We start from the raw sequence: 27,187 nt of genomic DNA on the forward strand, positions 1-27,187 counted from the left end.
AAAGATCTCAGAATAGAAAAGACACACTGATATTTACAGGAAGGGATGTAGAATCTGAGGAGTTTTGTAAGTATATTATAATATTTGTCTATGTATTTCTTCTTTTTATAAAATATGTAAGCTTAATGTGAGAATGTAACTTTTAGATATAAGAATGTAATTTGTGACACGCCTATATGAAGCTAGCCTTATATGGGAATAAATAATGTGAACCAATTAGACTGCAGATGGATTGTAACGAAGGAATGTCGTCATTTAGGATATATATGGACGTGTAACTGGTAAAACGTTGGAATTTTTTATGAGCAAGGCCAGCTTTTGGCTTCTGTAATAATTCTCTGATGCAAATGATACTCAATTGATTTGCTAATCAATTAATTGAGTACTCTTATGATCTAATATTGATATCTAATAAAAAATAAGATTTTGGATTTTATTAAAATATTTTGCATCATTATTTTTTTTGTCATTTCATTTTACAACCCTAGAATAATAATAATAATAATAATAATAATAATTTTATTTCTTATATACCGCTGTACCGTGAAGTTCTAAGCGGTTTACAGTAGAAACAGAAGAAATGCAATAAGTAAGATTAATTAAGATGAAGAGAGAGTACTTAGAGTTCTCTGACTGTCCCAAAGGCTCACATTCTTGCTAAAGTACTTGAGAAAAATAAATTAGTTAGGTTATAAACATAGAGTAGAAGAAGGTAGGAAAACAGTTCATAGGAAAATTAATTTTGAATACATTATATATTGTTCAGGCGGAATACAAATTATAGGAGATTTGGACATTACCAAAAGAATTGCGTAATAAAGATTATCTAGATAAATTACATAACAGTGATTCATGTACATGGTGTGGTAGAGGATTCAATTATGAAAATTACATATTAGGGAATCAAGTGATAAGAGAATATAGTGGAGTTATAATAGTTATAGTTATAAGTACGCGTGTGTGCAATTATCCTGATCAGGATGCGTGCCCGAAGCCGCATGTCTGAAGGGGAGTGGCCTAAGGGGCAGGACATGCCCCTTTTGCACCCCTTCGGTGCCACGAGGAGCGAGAAGCAGGAAGGAGATGATTATGGGGAAGAGGAAGGCCAAGATTTCCTCAATAACCGTTGTTTCAGGCCCTATGGATCGCCATCTTCAGCCCGGATCTTTATTACTTCTAGTAGGTAAGACTAACTCATATTCTCAATCAGCCTCTCTCTCTTCTGGCGAACCTATACCTCCACCTCAACCAGCTTTAAATTCCCCGGTGCAAGATGATTCCTTTCCAAGAGAAGGAATGGAATTAAATTCTCCTCATACAAACGAATTGGACTCAAAGACATTAAATGCAGGGAAACGACCTACACCACTATCTCTAGTATCAATGCCATTAATGTCTACAGTTAGTTCTGTTACTACTGACAAAATTATAACACTTCAGGATGTTTGGACAGTGGTGAATAGAACAGAGAACTCCCTACAGGGTACAGTTGTTAAGCTATGTCAATTTTCAACAGATTACTAACAAAGTAACTGATCATGAAGCTGAATTAGCTTTAGTAGAAAAGAGAGTGGATAAATTAGACGCATCTGCTTTGGTAATGCAATCAAGTTTAACTTCTAGTATGAAAGATAATACTGTTTTGCATTTGCAAATGGAAAAAAATGGAAAATGCCAGATCAAAAAAATTTAGGTTTCTAAATTTTCTTATATCTCATTTTCTTTCACCTTTAGAATTGTTAAAAATGTATATGAAAGATATTCTTCATTATACACAGGTTAAAGGATTTATACTGGATAATCTTTATTATATTCCTACTGGTAATAAAGTTATTGTTGAAGAAGGAGGTTTAGATCAAGTGGTGTCTCCTGATAGTCTAAATTTATCCCAGTTTTTGAAATCGTATAAAGATTATATAGCTAAGAGAGCAACATTATTGGTTACCTTTCATACGCTGAGAGATTGGAGAAACTGGGTCTCTTTTCCCTGGAGAAGAGGAGACTTAGAGGGGATATGATAAGACACATACAAGATCATGAAAGGCATAGAAAGAGTAGAGAGGGACAGATTTTTCAAACTTTCAAAAAAATAAAAGCTTTATATTCTCCATTCCTTCCTTAATGCCTCTACCACCTACTGAGATGAGCATTGAGCATTTTAACAGTGTCACAATAACTCCAAAATCCCTTTTTTAAGAAGTGACTGTTTTTAATATGGAGCCCAGCAACACATACCTACAAGTCAGTTAATTTTTCCTTTATACATCACTTTGCATTTTTCCACATTTATTCAGTTTTCTATACTGTTCTCCCAGGGGAGCTCAGAAGAGTTTACATGAATTTATTCAGGTACTAAAACATTTTTCCCTGTCTATCTCGGTGGGCTCACAATCTATCCAATGTATCTGGGGGGGGGGATTAAGTGACTTTGCCCAGGGTCACAAGGAGCAGCATGGGTTTGAACCCAGAACCTCAGAGTGTTGAGGTTATAGCTTTAACTACTGTGCCACACTCTTCAACAATAAAATTTCCTCTGACATTTAGATTGCCCAGTGCTGAAGTCTTGCCAGGTCCTCTTGCAACGTCTCACAATCTGATGGTTTAACAATTTTGAATAATTGTGTGTCATCTTCAAATGTAATCACCTCACTCAGTGCTCACTTTTCTGGATCATTTAATATGTTAAGATAGAAACATAATAAGATGACAGCAGATAAGGACTACAGCCCATCAAGTCTGCCCATACCATTGACCCCCTTTTAAGTCTACTGGCCCCCTTAACTCTACTGACCTGCTCTATTAAGTCTATATCCTAGCGACCCTATTCATTGGTATGACTCTCGCAGTGATCCCACATAGGCCTGGTTCCATACCAATCCCTAGGTATATCAATATTCTATACTGGAAAAACTGGTCATTTAGTCCTGTCTGTTTTTTTTAATTATTATTATGTCGGTTTATTAAGCCAGGAATTTGGTTTTTCAGATTAGCTTCTACCATTTTATCAAGAAATAGTCTGTATTTTCCCAAATCACCCCTGAAGCTTTATTTTGAAAGCTGGCCTAACACTGATCACCCTCCATTCCTCAGGTACAATAGTTAATTTTAATATATTACAGATTACTGGTAATACAGAGGCTTTCAAATCTTTAAGGAGTTTGTTTCACTAACCTATAAAACATACTCTACAATTTCAATGTAAAACAGCAATTATAGAAATATTCAAAAAGTAATTAAGAAGAAACTAAAAAGCATTGGTTGTGCAAATCTTCACGGCCTTTGACTCTATATGGTGGAAGCTTCTCCTGCAACAATAGCAGCCATTAATCATTAGGCTGTCTGCTAACTTTGCTATTTTTTCACCCATATATAATAGCGCAAGCTCTTTCTAATTGACTAAGCATCATCCATGCACTGCAGTCTTCAATTCCTGTTACAGAAATTTTCTATTGGATTCAGGTCTGGGCTTCAACTAGGTCATTTAAGGACATTTATTATAATAATAATAATTATTATTATTTTTAACTCAGCCACTTCACCGTTTTAGTTTTGTGCTTAGGATCACTGCCCTACTGAATCTTCTCAATTTCAAGTCTATGGAATACAGGAACAAGTTTTGCTCCAGGATCAGTCTATACTTTGCCCCATTCATCTTTCCTTTGACCTTCACAAGATTCCCAATGTCTCCATTGCTGCAGAGCACCCACACAACGTTGCCACCATTGTCCTTTACTATAGAAATGGTATTATCTGAACGACGTGCTGCATTTCTTCTGTGTTACACACGTTATATAGCACTGAGCTCAAAAAGTTCCACTTTGATCTTATCAGAAAACAAAACCTTTTCTCACATGCATACAATGCAACATTTAGTAAGCTTCTCTCCACAGAATGGCATGGGGACTAGTACCTGCAGTTAAGTGTAGAATGGAGATGGGTACTAGAGAATGACACGGTGGCAGTTTAGCCGCGGGTAACCCGCCAAAACGAGGAATGAAAAATAGCAGCCTCTGCGGGGACGGGGACAAGGCCATTCACCGCCCCGTGGAGCGGTGAATGGTCTTGTCACCGCAGTGAGGCATCAAGGATCGCGCGGTCCCCGCAGCCCCCATTCGCACGCCGGCTCGATCGTTCAACCAGCTTCCTCTCTCCACCTCACCTTAGTTTGCCGGCTTTCTTTCTCGGCGACCGGCACGCTTTCAAAGAGCCGCACATGCGCGGCTGCTCAGTATTCAATCTTCTGCTCTGACCCAACCGGAAACAGGAAGTTGCAGCAGAGCAGAAGATTGAACTTTGAGCAGCAGCGCGTGCGCGGCTCTTTGAAAGCGTGCCAGTCGCTGAAAAAAAAGCCGGCAAACTAAGGTGAGGTGGAGAGAGGAAGCTGGTTAAACGATCGAGCCGGTGTGCGAGTGTGGACTGCAGGGACCGCGTGTTCCCGGCTCACACAAGGAAGGAGGGAGTGAAAGGGAAAAAGTTTCTCTTCCTTGGAAATAGATTCTGAAGTGACCTCATCAAAGAAGACAAGCACCAAATGTACAAGAAATCCCTTAAACAATATCAAAAGAGCCCAAAAGAGAAAACTGCTACTGCCGTGAGACTCCATTATTGAAGGAATCAACTTGAAATCACAGTTCAAAGACAGGAAAAGGTTAAATGCCTCATGGAATCCTTAGCCACAACACAAACCAAATTGTGAATGAAATCAGAGCAGACAGTAAGAATTATAAAATTGATGTCTAATGCTGAAGCATTAGAAATAATGCCTCAGCAATACAATTTTCAGAAGTTCTATTTGCTCATGGTAAGGGAGAAGAGAGACTGCTAGTGATGGGGGGGGGGGGCTGATAGAAGATATGAAAGAAGGGTGGTAGAAAGGAACAGATGGTAAAGGAGGGAGGAAAGGGTGGTAGTGGAAAGGAATAGAACAGACATTGAAAGAGGGTAGAGAGGAACAGACCCTGAAGGGAAATGTGGAAGGCAGAGTGGGGAGAAGACGCTGGAAGGGAAGAAGACAGATGCCAGACTATGAGGGAGCAGAGGGAAGATGGGTGCTAGACCAATTGTGGGAGGGGGTGAAGGGAGAGGCACAGTAACAGCAAATGGAAGACGCAGAGAGAAGACACACAGTGGATGGAAGGAATTGAATGAGAAGATGTGGAAAGCAGAAACCAGACAACAAAGGTAGAAAAAAAAATTCTATTTATTTATTTATTTTTTGCTTTAGGATAAAGTAGTATATTAGTTGTGTTGATAAAAATTTATAAACAAAGCCCTGCCAGCTGAACATCTTTCTCTAGTTCAGAAGCCAGAACTTTGATTTATAAGAAAGGAATAAGCTAAATATTGCAGTACTAAGGCTTCTATGGATGCTGCGGGGACGGTGACGGGGCGGTGAATGGGATGACAGTGAAGGGGCGGTGAAAGGGATGACGGTGACGGGGCGGTGAAGGGAACAGCGGTGACGGGGCGGTGCAGAGAATGGTGGGCCAGGGACGGTGCAGTGACGGGGACAGATTTTTTCCCCGTGTCATTCTCTAATGGGTACCTGTGGTTAACCACAGAGTGGGGACGAGAATAGAGCCCACAGGGATGGGAACAAACTTTGGGCTAGATTCACTAAGCCCACCGATTAACTTCCGACCACTTAGCGACCCCTTTGTGACAAGATTTCCCTCCGACCCGATTCACTAACCTTTGTCCTGATCATCCACTGATCCGCGCATGCAAATGAGGGAAGAACGGCATTCAAAGGCAGGCAGGCAGTGATTCACTAAAAAATGAAGGACACCGACTGGGCTGACCAATCAAAACTAAGTGACTGCTGAGGACCAGTCGCTTAGGTCCTTTCCGACTGCCCTGCCTTCTGCCGCCCTGCTCTCTGCCCTGATCTCCTGCTCTCACCCCGAATCTCTCCTGCCCTTTCCCAGAGTGCAAGCCTATGGGTTTAAAGCAGGTTAAAACCATGAGCTTGCAAAGAAAAAAACAAGTATGTTTCCTGCTCTGCCAGGCATGGAGGGCTAGCGCATGCGCAGACCATCTGCAGATGGTCTGCGCATGCATCGGGATCACTGTACAGTGATCCAGGTGGGCAGTCAGTTGGGGGCGTGATTCCGATCGCCCTCATTTGCATGAGGGAGATTCGTGAATCAGCCCCCCGGGCATGGATCAGATATGGACTGGATCCGCTCCTTTAGTGAATCTAGCCCTTTGTCCTCATGTCATTCTCTAAAAGCTTGAAGCTAGCCTTAAAAAGGCTGGACCAACTAGATGGAAGAGCATCTATAAAATGATAGGATTGGCTAGATGGAAGGATTCAAAGGGTGATGGTAAATGGTACCCCCTCCAAAACGTCAGCTGTGACGAGTGGAGTACCTCAGGGCTCCGTCTTAGGGCCGATACTATTCAATTTATTCATAGGAGATTTGACCCAAGGACTTAGAGGAAAAGTATCACTGTTTGCCGACGACGCCAAACTATGCAACATAGTAGGCAAAAGCAGTGTACCTGACTTTATGACGCAGGACCTACGACAGTTGGAACAGTGGTCATCAACTTGGCAACTAAGCTTCAATGCCAAAAAATGTAAAGTAATGCACCTAGGCAATAAAAACCCACACAGAACTTACACACTAAATGGTGAAACCTTGTCCAGTACCACGATAGAACGTGATTTAGGAGTGATCATTAGCAATGATATGAAGGCTGCAAATCAGGTGGAGAAGGCTTCGTCCAAAGCAAGACAAATGATGGGCTGCATCCGTAGGGGTTTTGTCAGCAGAAAACCTGAAGTCATAATGCCACTGTACAGATCCATGGTGAGACCTCATCTCGAGTATTGTGTTCAATTCTGGAGACCACACTACCGGAAGGATGTGTTAAGGATTGAATCGGTTCAGCGAATGGCTACCAGGATGGTCTTGGGGCTCAGGGATCTCACATATGAAGAAAGACTAAAAAAACTGCGGATGTACTCGCTGGAGGAGCGAAGAGAGAGGGGGGACATGATTGAGACCTTTAAGTATATCACGGGGCGTATAGAGATGAAAGATGATATCTTCAGTCTTACAGGGCCCTCGATAACCAGAGGACATTCGCTGAAAATCAGGGGAGGGAAATTTCAGGGTGATGCTAGAAAGTACTTCTTCACCGAAAGGGTGGTCGATCATTGGAACGAGCTGCCTCAGCAGGTGATTGAGGCCAACAGCGTGTCAGATTTTAAGAGAAAATGGGATATTCACATGGGATCAATAGGGGAGTAGGAGTCAGGGAGTGGGTCATTGGTATGGGCAGACTCGATGGGCTATAGCCCTTTTCTGCCGTCAATTTCTATGTTTCTATGTTTCTAATATGTAAAAACTTAGCACATCTTAGACAACTGCAAATTAATTCAATGAGTAAAAATAAACTGCAAATGCTGCTTTTGGATTTAAATGAACTACTGTTAAATGAAATAATTTGTGTCTTGTCACCTGCAACATCTTCCCATCACATGCCCAGTTGCTCAGGGATCTTACTTGTTACTGCAATAGATTCATCCATCACTGCTAGTATCAAGCAGGAAAAGCTTTTAACTTTGTAAACCATGTGCACACTGTTATTCTTCTATGGGCTGGTAGGAACCAGACTCTCTATTTTGTCCGCTATTGAACTCCAAGCTACTTTATATGTACTAATGTGAGAAAATAGGTTTCAAAATTCTTTTCCTTTTGAACTCACACAATTAAAGAGCTTTTTTTCACTTTTAAACTATGGTTTGGCTATGGTGTGGTGAAGGCTCCTTACCCTAAGGTTTGTTCATACTATCATTCTTCATAGTACTTCAAATGTTACCCTCTCTTTATTATACTTTCCTATAGAAGAGGCCTCATTTTTTTTCTACCACTAAAATCAGAACAGGTCTCTGATTTTCAGTTTATTTACTTAGGTCCTCTTTTACTAAGCCGTGGAACAGATTTCTACCTTGGCTATGAGCATTGGAGCATTTAGCATTCTGGGCTGCGGTAGAAACCTCTACCTTTGCTTAGTACAAAAAAAAAAAAGGGGGGGGTTACTTACTTCATTCAGAGCTCCTAAATCATGCAATAAAAACAAGGTATAAGCAATCCAAAAAGTAAAAGCTCAAAAACTTATTCACATCATGAAATGCAAGGTTAAATAAGTGTGACCAGAATTGTTCTGAAACGTTAATTCCTAGGGAAAAGTGCCATAAAAAGTGAGCTGCAATCTTTTCAAAGGAGGAACTATGCATATTTTGAGGAAGCCATCAACTCTCTGTTTGGGGAAAAATTAAAAGCTAAAATAATTTTGTGTCTTAATACAGCATTATATAAAATGAAGGTATGACCAGAGAAATACAGGAATATGGAGACCTGGAAAAAGTATCTGAATATGGGACTGTGGAGAAAAATTTTTGAAGTCAAATTTGGGAGCAACTGTATAACAAAGCAACCCCTTTTAGGTACTCCTATTGTACAAAAGCATCTGGGAACCCGGATTTGAATACTAGCATAAATTCATATTGGTGTGTCTAAATGTATACAAACCAATTTACACATCATAACCAAAAGGGCCAGTGGTACAACACTCCCAAACAGTGTGTATATATAAGCCACTATAATCTTCAGTGGCTCTTGTCAAATGTATGAGAATACGGAAAACACTCAAGTTTTTGTTAAATCCAAGTAAAATTACAAGTTAACACATAAGACAACTTGTGTAACAGAATTTATAATATACTGCATAAGATGCCCTTGTGATAAAATTTATGTGGGGCAGACTTCATGTAAAATTACAGTCAAATTGATATTATTTTTATGTTTTGTTAAACAAGGAAAAATTGAAGCACTTAAAGTAAAACATTTTTTTTACAATAAAAATTTGATTAAGAATCTCAGTGGTAATTTTAAATTGTTTAGCACCAGGATCTAGAGTAGAGATATCTGAGGAATAAATGGGGGGAATCCTTGAGTTTGTGTGTTACGCGTTAATGTCCAGGTGGCAAGGGAAGCCGTGAAGTGGATGAACTGCCAGTCATACTATAAAGATAAGTTCGGATATACAGTATATAAGAGATTGTGATAAAAAGATTGTAAAAGTGTGATAAGGTGGTTGGGACATTGATGTGGCTATGATGGTCCTGTGGTAACCCTTGATTATCCTGTGGCATTTTGGTTGAGTTTGAGCACATCACATTTTTTTTTAATATATTTTTTTCAAATTATTATTTTGAATGAGGATTTATTTCAGAGTTGACGTGTTTTTTGGTGGAAAGAATATGATGGTGAGAGAAAAGGGGACTTTGGATAGAAAAGGGGGAGAGGGGCAATGCTGGAAGGAAAAGGGAGAAGGAGGGGGACTTATGAATATACATTTTTTTACTATTATTACTTTTACATTTCTTTATGGGTTCACCATATGTAATGTTTATTTTACAATTATTTATTTACTTTGTAATTTTTAGCCATAGAATATACATGTTCTGTTCATTTTTTTGCTATAAAATTTATATGGTAGATAATCATATATTATCAGAGGGCAGTGTAACAGAAATTTTGTCACTTATGTTAAGTAGGTCATCTGCTCATGCAGAATTTTTATTCACGTCTAGATCTCTCTCAGCTGCACCCACGTTGACTCCGTCTCATTAAATCATGTTTGTCTACGTGTTCCACAATTTTATTTATATAATTGTTTCTACCATTTTGCCCGGCACTGAAGTGAGGCTTACCGGTCTGTAATTTCCCCTGGAGCCCCTTAAAAAAAAAAAAAAATCGGCATAACATTGATCATGTTTCCCCTTGGTTGATAAAGCTTTACTGGCTCCCAGTTCGCTTTAGGATCTAGTTTAAATACACATGCATTATCTTCAAGCTTCTCTTTGGAATATTTGATTCTTTTGTCCCCTTATGTTGGAATACCCTTAGACTTTGCCATTTGAGAAACACACAAAGATATGTTAGCCTTACCTTCCTTTAAGGGAATTAAATCTACTGGGATGCTCAGTCGATCTTTTGTTTTCAAGTTTGTAGAGATCTGGAATGAACAGTCTCAACAAAAAGCAATGTTACTTACCGTAACAGTTGTTATCCAGGGACAGCAGGCAGCTATTCTCACTAGTGGGTGATGTCATCCGACAGAGCCCCGATACGGACGTCTCACAAGCATGTTTTGCTTGAAGAAACTCAGAAGTTTCGAGATGCCCGCACCGTGCATGCGCCAGTGCCTTCCCGCCCGATGGTCCGGGTGTGTCTCCTCAGTTCAGGTAGCTAGCAGAGAAGCCAACCCAGGGGAGGTGGGTGGGACGTGAGAATAGCTGCCTGCTGTCCCTGGATAACAACTGTTACGGTAAGTAACATTGCTTTATCCCAGGACAAGCAGGCAGGTATTCTCACTAGTGGGTAACCTCCAAGCTAATCTCAATGGGATGGTGGGAGAGTTGGCAACTTAGGAGAATAAATTTTGTAACACTGTTTGGCCAAACTGTCCATCCCTTCTGGAGAAAGTATCCAGACAATAATGAGAGGTGAATGTATGAGCCGAGGACCAAGTGGCAGCCTTACAGATCTCCTCAATCGGTGTCGATCTGAGGAAGGCCACCGAGGCTGCCATTGCTCTGACCTTATGGGCTGTGACCTTACAAGGAAGGGGTAATCCAGCCTGGGCATAGCAGAAAGAGATACAAGCCGCCATCCAGTTGGAGATGGTGCGCTTCGATACAGGCCATCCCAACTTGTTTGGATCAAAGGAGACGAAAAGTTGAGGAGCAGTTCTGTGTGGCTTGGTGCGATCCAAGTAGAAAGCCAAAGCACGCTTACAGTCCAGAGTATGAAGAGCTGATTCCCCAGGATGAGAATGAGGCTTTGGAAAAAACACTGGAAGTACAATGGATTGGTTGAGATGAAATTCAGAGACCACCTTAGGCAGGAATTTTGGATGAGTGCGGAGGACCACCTTGTCATGATGGAATACTGTGAAAGGTGGATCCGCCACTAAGGCCTGAAGCTCACTGACCCTGCGAGCAGACGTGAGGGCTACTAGAAAAACCACTTTCCAAGTGAGAAACTTTAGCGGAGCCTTGCTGAGAGGCTCAAAAGGAGGTTTCATAAGCTGAGAAAGGACAACATTGAAATCTCAAACCACTGGAGGAGGTTTGAGAGGGGGATTGACATGGAAAAGTCTTTTCATAAACCTGGAAACCACAGGATGAGCAGAGAGAGGTTTCCCTTGTAGAGGCTGATGGAAAGCCGCAATAGCATTCAGGTGGACTCGTATAGATGTAGACTTGAGACCAGACTGAGAAAGGTATAGAAGATAGTCCAATACAGAGGATAGGGAGGCTCGCTGAGACTCCTTAGAATTGGAAACACACCATGAAGAAAATCTGGTACACTTTTGGGAGTAGCATTGACGAGTAGCAGGCTTCCTAGAAGCCTCCAAGACATCCCTCACCGCCTGGGAAAACTGGTGAGGAGTTACGTTGAGAGGAACCAAGCTGTCAGGTGGAGAGACTGCAGGTTGGGATGAAGTAGAGATGCTGATGCTGAGTAAGCAGTGAAGGAAACACTGGAAGAAGAAACGGCTCCCTGCTGCTGAGTTGGGAGGGTGAAGCACCAGCCGAGGTCGAAGCTGAAGGTTCTTGCACAGCTTCCATCTTGAACATCGACTCCCACAAAAAACAGCGACGCTTAAACGCCCTCGCTGTGAGTGTGGAACAAGGCCGGCACGATTTCGGGAAATGTTCCAGACCAAGACACTGCAGGCAGCGTCGATGCGGGTCCATCAGCGAAATCGCGCGCTGGCACTTGCTACACTTTTTAAAACCGGTGATTGGCCGGGACATAGGCCGAAAAAGCTCCGCCGCGAGATCGAAGGAGCGGGGCCTGAGCCACGCGGCCGACCCGGCCGAATCGCTGGAAGAAATTTTTTTTTTTTTTTTGAAAATGAAATAAAGGAAAGAAAACACACGAAAAAAGAGTAAAAGAAACTCAAAACCGCGGCTATGGAAGGCAAAAGAACGGGAGTTCAATCAGCGCAGGAACGAAGAAAGACTTCTCAGCTCCGCGGAAAGAAAAGAACTGAGGAGACACGCCCGGACCATCGGGCGGGAAGGCACTGGCGCATGCGCAGTGCGGGCATCTCGAAACTTCTGAGTTTCTTCAAGCAAGACATGCTTGTGAGACGTCCGTATCGGGGCTCTGTCGGATGACATCACCCACTAGTGAGAATACCTGCCTGCTTGTCCTGGGATAATGATAATATTATAGTTATTTTTCTTATGCTTTTCTTATGTACTTTAGTTTTTAATTAGTTCTTCTTTCTCCTATGTTTTCTGCTATGTATTCTAGTATTAATTACATGTGAACCGCGTCGAGTTCCACTCGGTATATAAACCAAAGATTAGATTAGATTAGAATATCTGCCTGCTGTCCCTGGATAACACCTGTTAAAGTAAGTAACTGTGCTTTATCCTAGGATAAGCAGCCAACATGTTCTCACATGTGGAACTCCCTAGCTAAACATAATGGGATGGAGGGAGAGTTGGCCATTAGGAAGAAAATAAATTCTGTAATACTATGTTACTATGTATCAGCATTTATCTGGTTAACTAACATAGTAACATAGTAGATGACAGCAGATAAAGACCCGAATGGTCCATCCAATCTGCCCAACCTGATTCAATTTAAAGTTTTTCTTCTTAGCTATTTCTGAGCAAGAATCCAAAGCTCTACCCGGTACTGTGCTTGGGTTCCCACTGCCGAAATCTCTGTCAAAACCTAAGAAGTGCAGAATATGCCCTTCTTAGACTGCCCACACAATAGCCTTTAGCAGTTAGAGGGGATATTCAGTGGCACTGAATATTCCCTCAGGGCCCAGAGAGCATAAGCTAACCAGTTAAGAGCCTCTCTTAATCATTAACTTACTTTGAATATCAACCCCCTACTGTTTATTGGAAAGACTGTCAGAGTTTGGAGGCCTTTCTCAAACTATATGGTCTTTGATGATCACTGCTGCATGCCTAATCTGGACATTAGAAATGCCTTCTCATTTTTTAAGTATCAGCTCCTATATTGCTCTTTCTTTCATGGAAATACTGTCATCTGTCTGAGGACAGCACGCTACCTCTCTGCCTGTGAGGTAATCCAGTATCTATTCTAAATTATTTCACAGATGAGATAGTTCAGTTGAAATCTGGTACTGAAAATCTCCCACCAATACTACCTCCGACTTCATTTCCACTTTTTCAATGTCTTTCGCCAAATGTGTGTCCAGTTTCAAGTGCTTTAACCTGGGACTTGCAAGGACACACTAGTATGGACAGAAGCATCATCTTCCCTTTTCATAACGGCCCATAATGCCTCCTCCTCTTCCTTTTCCCATGCCCCCCCCAACCCCCGGCTTTTCTGTTGCATCACTACTACTCCCCTTCAAATTCCATTCTCTTGGGATGAAACAAAACAGTTTGAGCATAACTATGCCAGATGACTACATTCCTCTTCCAGAAAAAACAATTTCACAAACAATAAATGGCCTACCGTCACATTCGAAGCACACAAGGCTAACACTGTTTCCAGCTCATTTGCTCTATGATCTCAGTGTTCCATGAGCCAACTTCTGCTGCTATTGTTGACCAAACTGGGTCAGAGTTAGAGGGCTAACCAGCAAAAGCGAAAGCAGATAAAAGGCATAATTCATTTCCTCTAATACAGTGGTCTGAAATTCAAACCCTTTGCAGGGCCACATTTTGAATTTGTAGGTACTTGGAGGGCTTCAGAAAAAAATAGTTGATGTCTAATTAAAGAAATGACAATTTTGCATGAGGTAAAACTCTTTATAGTTTATAAATCTTTCCTTTTGGCTAAATCTTAATGATAATTTTATAATTTATAGCTAAAGAGACATATGATCAAGAAACTGTTTCATTTTACTTTTGTGGTTATGATAAACATACAGAGGGCCTCAAAATAGTACCTGGCGCCGCATGTGGTCCCCGGGCCGCGGGTTTGAGACCACTGCTCTAATAGGTTTCTAAGGGTTATAAATAGTACTATACAATGATCAGCATCCCTGAAAATGTAGACTTTGAAATACAATTGATAAATGGAGAAATACATTCTGAAATGATTCCAAGTTGTCTCTCTTCAACTTTGGAGCCAGAAAATCTTCACAGACTAATAAGAAACGTTCTTCATGACAAGTAGATCCAGTTTTCAGCGGTGTGCTTTGTCGCGTATTACATTTAATTTGTTCAAATGACTGCTCTGAATTACTTACAAACCTTACTACTTTGGCAGTCTGACAGCACAGGACATTGCTCCTGTGTATTAATACCACAATCCATTTTGTGGATTTGAATTAGATTGTGCTCCTTCTGTCCAAAAAAACATGCTGGTACACAATCTTCCCTCTACAAACACTTCATTAGCAATTCAATTACCTGTGTGCTGATAGATCTGGTTCCATCTGTTGCCTCTACTGTCAGGTTGTAATTTGATTTCTGTTCTGCATCAAGAGGTCTAGCGACGATGATGGTTCCAGTGCCCTTGTCCACATCAAAGTGGCTGTCATGGTTGCCACCTGCTTCCAAAAATTGAGATAGAAGTTCATAAAAAGCTGCTATGATGCACAGTTTCAGGTACATATACTTTAATAGTCAACAAAGTCTTAACATCGAAAACGAACCTGTCCGCTAGAATTTATAAAACCAGATTATTTGAGCAACTAATCGCCAAGCTTTCAGATGGGTTACCAAACACAAAACTTAACCAAAATATTAAAATACACTCAATATTTACCAGTGCCACTCAATTCAATATTAAGTAATGTTTGCAATACTAATGGCATCATCAAACTGTCTTATCAAAAAATCTATCTGCTCTTAAAACTGGAATACGTAACAACCTAAATGTATGAGGTTTATTTGTATGCATTGCCACCATTGTATGCAAACAGATCTCGTGCATTCTTTGGGGAAATTCTTTAAAAAAACAACTCAGCTGTAGCCCTCAAGGACTGAGGCTGCCCACTCCTGTCTTAAAACAATAACAATTATTTCCCATGAGCTACAATATGAGACTTTTTAAATGAAAAGGATTTAAAAGTTTGCATTGCTGCCTTAGGGCATACCCAGCCTGTCAGGTTTTCAGGATACTCGCAATGAATATGCATGAGAGAGAGAGTACCATGCAGTGCTTCCTTGGTATGCAACGTTATCTCATGCATATTCATTATAGGAATCAATTCAAATCGTGAATCGGGCAGCACTAATCTATACTACTATCTAACTAAACTTTTTATCCAGGTAGAAAAGTGGCCTCAGACTTAGAGCGTCTCTACCAAAAGGTATAACATACCAGTATTCTGGTTGCTCCTAATTGAAATCATAGGCTTTTTTGTCCACCAACCACCCAAGTTAAACTTTTATTTTATTTATTTTGTCCTTATTTATTTTATCTTCTTTTTTTTTAATCGTTGTTTTTTTTTAAAAGAATAAATATTTTCTATCTTAATTTTCATTAAAAATGTATCTGTCTCCTTAATGCATTTTTATTTTTTCTTCTCAGGAAGATTTATATACTTAATCAGTTTTATTAGCATTCATTCTTCTAGTCAGGTCTTATAATATTCCATATGAGAAACACTTGCTAATAAATATTTCTTTAAGACTTTATATATCATCCAAAATCATTTGTATTAGTTTCATCCAAAATCATCTGCCAGTTTCAACAATTCTAATGGCAACTTCCAGCCTGCTTCCTAATGTATATGAGCCGCTTCATTAGACACCCGACATGGCCAGCGTTTTGCAGTTCAAAAAAGTTTTTAACCGCTGCGTCAAGTCTTGCTACCATCCGGCCGGCAGGCTCGCCTCGTCGAAATGAAGCGGGCCCGTCCCTTTCCAGCCCATCCCCGTCTCTTGCTCTACTAGGGAGACGTGTAGGGTTGCCTAGGTTCGCCTAAGACCCTTGGGCGAGCTTAGGTGGTCTTGCGGGCCTCCCTAGGCTCCCTGAGGCACCTGCAATATAGGCGACCTGCCTTGGGAGCATTTTTTTTAAACATGCGTCCCGATTAGCTGATTAGACAGCTGTAGGACACCTACAGCTGCCTAAAATCGAGATGCACTTTGTAGAATCTGGGCCTAAAGGTCTTATATAGTTTTCCAATAGAATAGTAAATATACTAGAGTGTTTAATCCATTGAGAATAGTTTTGAGCAGACTTGACAGTGCCATAAATTATTATATTTTGAGTAACATGCAAGATAATTGAATCTTGCATGAATATGCAAACTGTAAACCCACAGAAAGAGCCAATAATTGGTTGCCTGAGTGTTATACAAAAAGCTGCCCTACAACCTGCTATTAAGCCCATCAACACAACCACTGAGACAGGAATAAGGATTCCACTAACATCTGTCAAGTGCCTGATAAAACACTGAAGGTGCTTTCTCCTCCTATAAGCATATATGCTAATGCGTAATTTGTGAAACATTTCAGATGAATTTTTGATTTGGTTAGGCTGAAGTGCACCAACCCCCTCTTCTACTAAACCTCGCGAGCCGTTTTAGAGTGGGGAACCACGCTGAATGGCCTGTGCTGCTCCCGACGCTCATAGGAACTCAATGAGTGTCGAGAGCAGCGCGGGCCATTCAGTGCGGCTCCTGGCGCTAAGACCACTGCGTGGTTTAGTAGAAGAGGCCCCAAGTATTGACATACACTAGATAGTATTTTGGTTACATTTTAAAGCTTACAATTCCTTGAACACAACCTTGAACACAACTAAGTTTAAACGAATCACACAAAAATACTCAGAGCAACATACTGGAATATTATTTACTAAATATTACAGCCTTTTAAACTGTTTTGCTTGAAAATCAGACAAATTGTTACTATAACCTCACCTGTAATATAAAACCACAGTGGTGTACCCAGAGGTTCAACAGCTATCACACCAATCATATGAGCAACTGGATCACTTTCCATCACAGTAAAGGAGAAAAACGACTCCTCAAAAGAAATAGGTTGTGAGGTGGGTAAGGGTTTTGGAATCCACTCTATGTGCAATCGAGTAGTTGAGGACTTTTGAGGACGGCCATTATCCACAGCTTTGATCTGCAAGGATTGAATCACAGGATTATCACCACAAAGTTGTTAATTGTTTCTAGTAACACACACAAAATTTCAGGGTGGATAGTTAGGCTAAAGATAACTAGATTCATTTAGACACAGGAACAACTATGCACCCCATACTGGTGATATGGGAAGAGGAGAAATGAACAACTGTAACATAGCTTAAACAATTGCCAGAATCTTGATTTTCCTAGTATAGCCTAAGGTAGGGGTTAGCAACCTTTTTAAAGGAAAGAGCCATTTTATCCTACACGTTTGACCCAAAATTTACAAAGAGCCGCAATGGGTAGGGAAGGGGGTTTGAGATATAATTTTTAATGCAATATGCATTTAACACAAAAACAAAACTTGAAGTACTTACAGAAAATAAAAACAATTAAATGAATCTTGACACTATTTCCACACAGAGTTGTTCCATGTTCGGTGAGTAGTTGGAAGTCTTCAATTTTAAACAGGATTCCAAGCTTACATCATTAACCCCCTCTTTTACTAAGGCGCGCTAGCCAATTTAGTGTGCGCTAAATGCTAACGCATCCATACACTATAATGGACGCGTTAGCATTTAGCGGCGCACTAAATTGGCTAGCGCGTCTTAGTAAAATGACCCCTATGTTACTTCTTCGCTTGCTTTTGATATCATTCATGTTGGAGAACGTCTGCTCACAATAATAAGTGGACATAAAAATCGTCAAATTCCAAACATTTCAGTCATCAAGCTGGGGCTTTCTTCACATCCTACGTACATCAAGGACTGAGCTGAGTCACAGTAAAGACTACTATTTTGAGTTGACAATAATAGTCTAGAAGGCTGTTCCATGTTTTGAAAATGAGTTGGTCCTCCTTTCGACAGTTGCAAAGTTTTGTCCATTTGTGATTCATGGCTAAAGTCGCTTTTTCTCTTTCTAGATTTTCTAGTTCCACTTGAAAAGATGTAATTTTGAAGACCGTACATTTTTGCTTTTTAAGGCTATTGTAGTTTAAACTGAGCTCTTTCAAATAAGGATCAGCTGCTCAATGTCGGCATTGTGAAGCATCAGCATGCACCATCTCTCCATCCCCTCCACCTTCATGCTCATTATTCCCTCTCTCACTACTTTCATACCTCCTGCAACATATTTCCTTTCCTCCCAACCCCCATCACAAATATTATGCTCTTTCTTGTTTCTATGGGTTAACGGTGATTCCTACAGCTGCCTGCTGCTAACTCAGAAACTCTTCCTTTGCCGCACTCTATCAGAACTTCCTGTTTTTGCTTGGGTGGGGCACGGCAGAGGAGAGGTTTCCGGGTTAGTGGCAGGCAGCTATAGAAATTGCTGCTGCTGCTAATCCATTGAAGCAAGAAAAGTGCGGGAGATACAGTGACCGTGGGAACTCAACGCAGGAGGTAAAATCATTGGCAAGGGCAATGGCGGCTCCACAAACAAGTTGAATGGGCCCAAGGCATGTGCATACTTACTATAATAGATAGCTAAATTAAAGGTGCAGACAATTTGAGAGGATGTAGAAATAAAGTTTTAGAAAACCAGTATAGTTTTCTCTAGGCTGGTTTAAATTCTGAATGATACAATGAAACTTTGAAACATGAACTACTGAATATGAAATTGTGCTATCTTACTTTAGAAAGAAAGGAAAGCAAAACTTTATTACATAGAAACATAATAGCAGATAAAGGCCAAATAGCCCATCTAGTCTGCCCACCTGCAGTAACCATTATCTTTCTCTCTCTGAGAGATCCCACACAGTCTCTGTCTCCACCACCTCTTCCGGGAGACTGTTCCACGCATCTACCACCCTTCCTGTAAAAAAAAGTATTAACAAAGGCCTTTGCACATTAAGCCCTAATGACAGCAATGTGTGAGGATGTGTAGGAGCAAGATTTGAGCAGGGTGGTGAATGCCACATCCTACATACATCAAGAACTGAGCTGAGTCACTGTAAAGACTGGAATAATAACCTTTCATGAACAAGGAGTAAGACATAAATGGAGATTAACAAAATGTACCTATGAAGCAAAAAAAATTTGACTCACTGTAAGAATATCATATTCTCCTGCTCCAGAAAATTTCTTTGAAGAAACCACTCCAGTTTTAGGCTCAATAAAAAACTTCCCATGCTCATCACCCTCCTCAATGCTGTAAGATATCTCCGCATTAGGTCCTTCATCTTTATCAATAGCAATAACTCTATAGATCGGATCCCTCTTGGCAGTTCTCTCTCTGTCTGGTTTATCACGCTCAGGAAGTCTGATTGTATAGAATTTTTCCAGGAACTGTGGTTTATTATCATTTTCATCCAAGACTTTCACAACTACTCGGGCCACAGTTGATTTTGTAGGATTACCATTGTCTGTAACTGTCACCTATTAAAAAAGAAAGAAAGAAAGAAAGAAACTGAGTGTCACACTTACATAGGATTGCCTATATTAGTTTTGTGGAATTGGCATTTGATGGTTCACAGTTTCAACTAACCCTGATAGAGATATGGAGAGTGGTGGCGCAATGGTTGGAACTACAGCTTCGGCATACTGAGGTTGTGGGTTCAAATCCCATGCTGCTCTCCTTGTGACCCTGGGCAAGTCACTTCATTGCCCCAGGTACATTAGATAGGGTGTGAGCCCACCAGGACAGATAGGGGAAAATGCTTGAGTACCTGAACATAAACCACTTAGGCTTGAACATATATACCACTTAGGCTTTAAGTGGTATATAAATACTAAACATTAATAAATAAATTTACAAGCAATATATTTTTAGAGCACTGGTGATTAGAAATAGCTCCAAAGAGGTCAACACCACCATGCAGAAGAAAATAAACAATTTGAAAAGTGCACACACAGAATGGCATTTTAGAATAATAATTTATTCTTGTATACCGCCAAAGCCATAATAGTTTGAGGCGATTTACAATGAAAAGTACTGGACAATCAGTGAAAAAAATGCAATACAAATCATCAGAAATACATACAAGATAAAAGGATAAAAGATTAAAAACAGTGAATCAGGTTACAAATTGATCAAACAACTGTGTTTCTACTAATTTTCTAAAAGTAAAATAAGATGGAGCATGCATAATAATATTACCCAACCAGTCATTCAATTTGCCTGCCCGAAATGCAAGAGTTCTATCCAGAAATCTTTTAAAGTGACAAGCGTTTACTTTAAAAATGGGTAAGCAAACATATGGATTCTGCGTGTAGAGATGGCAAAGTCTTTATTGTTACCAGTGGTGCTCATATTTTGGAACCTGATCTACCAACAGAAGAGCCTATTCTATAATACAGGAGAAATGGACAACCATATGTTAATATGTGCAACACGAACACCTATTTTACATTACATTAAATTACATTAGTGATTTTTATTCCGCCTGTGCCTTGCGGTTCTAGGCGGATTACAAGTTAGAAAAGATCTGGACATTACATAACATTGATTCATGAACTTTACATGGTGTGGTAGAGGATTATAAATTATAAGATATCTGGATCTTTTCCGAAAGAATTTCATAGTAGAGAATCAAGTAATAAACAGGGTACAGTGGAGAATATCAGTATATACTGGTTACAGAAGAAAAATTACCTAACAATGAGGGAGGAAGTTTGTTGGATACTGAAGATAGATGCTTATTTAGGAATCAGAATATTTTTGGAAGGTAAGGTTCTAGGAGTTGACTGATGTGTTAGAGGGTGAGCTTGTGCGAGGGGGGAGGAGATTAGTTAGTGGGGATGTGTTTTTTAAATAGAAATGTTTTGATTTCTTTTCGAAACACTTTGATGTCTGTTGTTTTGATCATCAGTTTCGTGATGGTGGGGTCAATTTTCGCTGCCTGTGTTGCTAGAAGGCAGTCGTATAGTTTATTACGTCGAAACTGGAACATCTAATATTTGAACAAGGTAGTAACAGGGTCATGGATGGCAAGTGTGGTAGCATACTGTAAGAACATCCATGTTATAAAATGGCCACATAGACATCCATGTATTAAATAAACACACAATTCAATACATTATTCGCTTTATACAAAGCGAAGTAGAAATTAACAAACATAATAAATGTCATTACAAACATAAAAACCATACAAAAGTGTGGGGCATGAATGTTTATGTCAGTCATTTTAATACTACGCATGTCCATAACTCCCAAAGCTGTCACAGAGTCGGGTATCCCTTGAAGGTTTAACATTTGTGGGACCTGGCAATCACCGAGGGATTAAAGGATTGACTTCCCTTAATCACTTTTCTGACCCCTTAGCCATCCCAGGAAGTAGGTCTAAATTGCAATGCCCCATCTGTTTGGATATAAACGTCCCTTCCCCTTCTGAAATTAGAGCCGGATGCCCAAACTTTTACCCTTCCCCAGTCCCACCTAACACACACAGTCCACACAACCCTCCCATATGGACTGCAGTTGCTGACTTCCCTAATACCTATCCTGGCCTTATAAAATTGGGAATATACAATTTGGACAACTAAATGCCAGTTTTCAGATGTCTAAAACAAGATTAAAACTTCTAAAAAAAGGGCGGTAATGTGACAAAATGTCATGTTTCACCTTCCCCATTTGCTAACCCATGCATATCTTCAGGGATTAGATGTAGAAAGACATGGTAGTGTAACAGGGGCTAATTGAGGTTCCTGAAGTGTGTCCATAACTAAAGACATACTGAATTCATTGCTTGCCCTTACATTACGTAACAGTAAAGCACAGGGTTACCATATGGCTTCAGAAAAAGAACGACGGATTGAGACATCTGGGTTTTACTTCCACTGCTTTCAGTAGAAGTAAAACTCGAAAGTCTCAATCCGTCCTCCTTTTTCCGGAGCCATATGGTAACCCGCAACCACTACTCCTAAAAATAGAAGATAAAGCAAAAGCATTGGGTGAGGATGGGGGATTTATATAAGCGAGTGCCAATTCTATAATAGCATCTGTGCACCAAAATGCCATTAGAGAATAATAGCATAAGCTGGCATCAACTCACCAGGGTCTTTGGCTAGGATATATGCCCCGTGCTGAAATATGGCACTTTTAGTGCATTATTACAGCATTCTGTGAGGTCTCTGATCTCTGTATTTCCTCTGAATATCTACTTATTTTATTTCGCTGAATGTCCAGCACTCTTGATTGTAAACCGCCTAGAAGTCGCAATCTTGTGGCGGTATAGAAGAATAAAGTTATTATTATTATAAGCCCTGATCATACTTTTCCCCAGTGAACACACCACTTGAACTTACGCACTAAGGCCTCCTTTTACAAAGCCGTGGTAGAGGTTTCTACCATGGGCTGACGAGGTAAACACTCTGATGCTCATAGAAATTCTATGAGCGCCGGAGCATTTACCTTTCCGACCTGTGGTAGAAACCTCTACTATGGCTTTATAAAAGTCAGCGTAAGGCATTTGGACACATACTTTAAAGAACCCCATTGAGCATTCTGATAGCACTTATGCACCTAAATGCACATTCACCCGCCTAAGTGTTAGTATTTTAGCAATTTAATGGTGCATACTGTGCTTAAATTTAGGTGCCCCATTACAGAATGAGATGGTTAAATTTATTTAAGCATATTTTAAAACTCTAACAGCAGCCTGATGCTGGGTATACCCCCAAACTAACAAATACAGTTTTCTTTCTCAGCTGGTAAACTTACACTGAACTTGGTATCCACCCTGCCTCCCATGCCCGGGATCCTTTGCAGAACAAAGGAACTTTGTCATCAAGTACAGAGTTCAGAAGCAAGCCAGACCTCAAGCTCTGCATCTATTTGTAAAATGTCAAAGCCTTAAATGGAAGGAAAACATGCTGAAAAAGAAACCAACTTACAACATAGCTGCGCTGGTCTTCTTTAACTCTCACTATACAGTGTTCCTTCGTGAATTTGTGATTCGCGGACTCAGTTATTCACGGCATTTTCTGACTGCCTCTTCCGCAAATCAGCCTTCTGCACAGCCGATTCCTCCCCCTCTCCCCCCCAAGTCAGCCAATCAGCCTTATGCACAGCCGATTCCTCACCTCTCCCCCCCCAGTCAGCCAATCAGCCTTATGCACAGCCGATTCCTCACCTCTCCCCCCCAGTCAGCCAATCAGCCTTATGCACAGCAGATTCCTCCTCTTCTCCCCACCGGAGCATACCGAGTATTATTTATTGCACCCACTGGCACCCCAGCTGTACTCTCTTCTGCCTTTTTACAGACTCAAAACCGCATTTACAGTTTTTTGAAATTCGCGGGTGTTCCTGGAACGGAACCCCTGTGAATTTTTTTTTTGGGGGTGGTTACTGTAATAAAAAAAAAAATTAAAAATACTGAATAAATCCACTTGCCATATCTCCTCTAGCCAATATTTCCTCGGGGCACCTCTAGCCAATCAAGTTTTCAGGATATCCATAATAGAGAAATTTGCATACACTGCCTCATGCATATTTATTGTGGATATTATGACAACCTGACTGGCTGGATGCGTCCCAAGGACTGGGTTGCAAAACAGTGATGTACATAATTACTATCATACTTCAGAAACAAGTGTACTGAAAGAAAGTCTGAGTAAGTGGAGCAGATTGGGATGGGGTGCGCTAGGGGGTCCACAGAAAACAGAGCAGCAAGGGGAAAAAAGCCTCAGTACAAGCAAGTTAGATGGTATCAAGGTATTTTTTTTGCCCATGTTCACCCACAAAGATGCAACAGGTTCAGCAAGCATGATGGGGACACTTTGGAGCAGAGAATACACAATCCCAAAATAAAGACATTTTATACATCTGTCTGGTTTACACACAATGAGAACAAAAACCCCCCAGCAAGGTAAGAAAACCAGCAGGGTAAAATGGATTGACCCATTTTCTGTAGAATGAGACAGTCAGTTTAAGACATACTCAGGTTTGGCAATATTCTAAAAAAGGCTCTGCTGAGGCAGAATCTTTTCTAAAATAACTTACAGAAAGTGCATATGTTATTTGCTAGCAAATGCAGTGGAAACAGACATTTTGGAAACATACCTGGGGACAAAACAATACAAGCCTGGCCAGTTCCATTTATAGATGTCTAAGTTTACAAACATACATGCGCAATGGTCTCTAATTAGGGGGTGGGGGTGGAGAGCGAGTGTGACAGTGCTACTCAGTTAGCGTATGGGTCTTTACCACATACAAAATAGGTAGTGGTAAGGGCTCATATGGTAATATTTTTAATGGCCATTTGCTAATTGTGTAATTTAACACATAGCCATTAATTCAGGAAATAGGAAAATTAATTTCCAGGTGTGCCACAAGTGGCCTTAGCATGTGGCAAAAGCCCAAATAAGGGGTACATTAAGGCCACTTAGTAAAAGGCCCCCTAAGATTGATATTTTGCATAAGAATATGCTATTATTTACACAAAAAGATGCTTCTAATATAAAACTCCCTCAGAGTATTAGAGTTTTCATTAAGATATTACTAGAAGATTAGTATGTATCACCAAAATGCATCTGCTATTAGCATAAGGTTTATACTAGTACACTATGTTCCTGTTGCAGCTATGAGAGCTAAGCTTTCATTACGCCCGAGATATTCAATTTTTTTTTCTTCAAAGCGACAAGATAGATTTCAGCAAAATGATTTAATTCTTTCTGAGAAGCAGCTATCAAGATAAACTCAAATATAACAAGGGAAATGCTATTTAAGATAAATTAATACAACTTATAAAAAACAAAGCTAAGACATGAAGCATGGTTTTTCTATTTGCAAATGCTATGGCCAGATGATGGCACTCTTAGCTGTGTGCCCTTTAAGGATCATGTTTTCTCCACAAAGGAAGAAACCCACCAACCCATCTGGTCAGCATTTCTGGCCAGATGTGCACCATTAGCCTGAAGCCACTCTTACCAACACACCATTGTGATTTTCTCGTTTCTTTTGAAAACTGTTTTAAAGGAAATTAGGCTGGAACCAGCATAAGGAAACATGAATAGCTATGCTGTCATTGGCTATGTCTCATTTCTTTATACGACCTTTCGTATAATGCAAATCATAAAACTTTCATGTTTTATAGATATTACATTAAGTGAGCGAGAAAGAGAAACGATCAGCACTCTGAGCAAGTTTGAGGAACCTTTTGGATTGCAAATTTGTCTGTCCTTGAGAAGTCAATTTTAACTCCCTACGCCTTGGTTTACTCAACTGTGATAAGGTAATAAACACATTGTTCATTTATTCCCACCCATCTCTAAAAGTATTTATGCAGTCAAATAAAAAATGCATTATCATGTTCATGTTACAGAATCTTGGTCAAGCCTGTCTTTATCCTGTTCCAGTTAATCTGTGCTTGTCTTCTTGGTCAAACAAGTTGAAAAGGCGACAGTGAAAGTTAGAATGATGCTAGGGTGCATAGGGAGAGAGATGATCAGTAGGAAAAAGGAGGTATTGATGTTCCCTTATAAGACTCTGGTGAGACTTTTAGAATACTGTGTATAATTCTGGAGACTGCATCATCAAAAAGATATACACAGGATGGAGTTGGTCTAGAGCAGAAGTCTCAAACTCAAACCCTTTGGCAGGGCCACAATTTGGATTTGTAGGTACTTGGAGGGCCTCAGAAAAAAATAGTTAATGTCTTATTAAAGAAATGACAATTTTGCATGAGGTAAAACTCTTTATAGTTTATAAATCTTTCCTTTTAGCTAAGTCATAATAATAATATTGTAACTGCGATAAACATACTGAGGGCCTCAAAATAGTACCTGGCGGGCTGTGAGTTTGAGACCACTGGTCTAGAGGAAGGCTACAAAAATGGTCGGTAGTCTTCATCATAAGGCGCATGAGGACAGACAAAGATCTCAATGTGTATACTTTGGAGGAAAGGTGGGAGAGGGGAGATATGATAGAGATGTTTAAATACCTATGTGGCATAAATGCACATGAAGCTCCGGAATGAGAGGGGATAGGATGAATTTAAAAGGCGATAGGTTCAGGAGTTATCTAAGGGAATATTTTTTTTACAGAAAGGGTGTTAAATGCGTAGAATGTAGAAGAGATGGAGATAAAGACTGTATCTGAGTTCAAGAAAGCATGGGACAGGCACGTTGGATCTCTTAGAGAGAGGAGGAGATAGTTGATGCTGTGAATGGGCAAACTGGATGAGGCCATTTGGCCTTCATCTGACTTGATGTCTTTTGTTTCCTTTTTCCTCCCCGTCCTTATGCTCTTTTGCGATTCTCTTGCTTATTCATGTTTCTCTATATCGGTGGTTTCCAGCCTGTGATCCAGGTTTGTTCCTTACTTTTTTCTGTCCTATACTGATTGTATTTCTACCCCAAATTCCTTTTACATCATGTAAGTTTTTAGGTCCTGTTGTCTTTTCCATATTACACCATTTACTTAAGTTGTTTTAATCTCTTTATTGACGTTTTTTATTTTAGTTTGTCTCTCCTTTTTTATTCTGTAAATCGCTTAGAAGTTGTATAAGCGATAGCATAAAATTTTAACAAAAACTTGAACTTGAAGACCTCTGGTTGCCCATGAAACCATCACAGGGGATACACAAGATAGAAAGAAGGGGGAAAACCCTGAATGTATTGGGATGAGATCAACAGCAGTAATGGTGCTCCAATAATTGTACCTATGACTGTGGGATGAGAATGAGTGGACAGCTGCAGCACCAGGATTAGCATTAACATGACTGTATAAGGCCAAAAGTAACTGAAGACCTGTGAGCAGGAAGTACTTAGGAGCAAAAGTAAATAAACCAGTGGCAGTTTGTGAGACTAGAAACAAGTGCAACAGCAGCAGATGAGTAGACTGGGGAGGATGGGTGTGGGTTGAGAGAGTGGTAGGGCTCGAAAAGGCAGGAGGGAAAGTGTGTAGTGGAGAATGATGGGATAGGCTTGGTGAGAAGGAAGAAAGCAAAAGTACTAGGGATGGAGTGGGTCCTACAATAACAAATTGAGGAGCACATTCATAACCACAAATTCAATAAAAGTTTATATGTGCTCAGGCAATGTGATATGGATCCTAGAGCCTTAGAGGGGACTAAAAATTGTCACTACTGACTAATATACCACCAAACTCAATAAAGAAAGAAAAAATTTTGACCACAAAA

General features: G+C 40.2%; 1 protein-coding gene across 7 annotated transcripts in view; it reads right to left on the bottom strand.

The window, feature by feature from the left end:
* Positions 1–27,187, bottom strand: part of FAT1 (FAT atypical cadherin 1) — a 363,497-nt gene that overhangs the window by 173,455 nt on the left and 162,855 nt on the right. For all 7 annotated transcript variants that reach the window (XM_033943896.1, XM_033943897.1, XM_033943893.1 and 4 more), the window contains exons 5-7: positions 19,155–19,484; positions 16,897–17,107; positions 14,435–14,574 (exon numbers count right to left, since the gene is read on the bottom strand). In XM_033943896.1, coding sequence (XP_033799787.1) covers positions 14,435–14,574; positions 16,897–17,107; positions 19,155–19,484 — 681 coding nt within the window. The remainder of the gene's footprint in view (positions 1–14,434; positions 14,575–16,896; positions 17,108–19,154; positions 19,485–27,187) is intronic.

The sequence above is a fragment of the Geotrypetes seraphini genome, chromosome 1 (assembly GCF_902459505.1).
Source record: "Geotrypetes seraphini chromosome 1, aGeoSer1.1, whole genome shotgun sequence".
Lineage (NCBI taxonomy): Eukaryota > Metazoa > Chordata > Amphibia > Gymnophiona > Dermophiidae > Geotrypetes > Geotrypetes seraphini.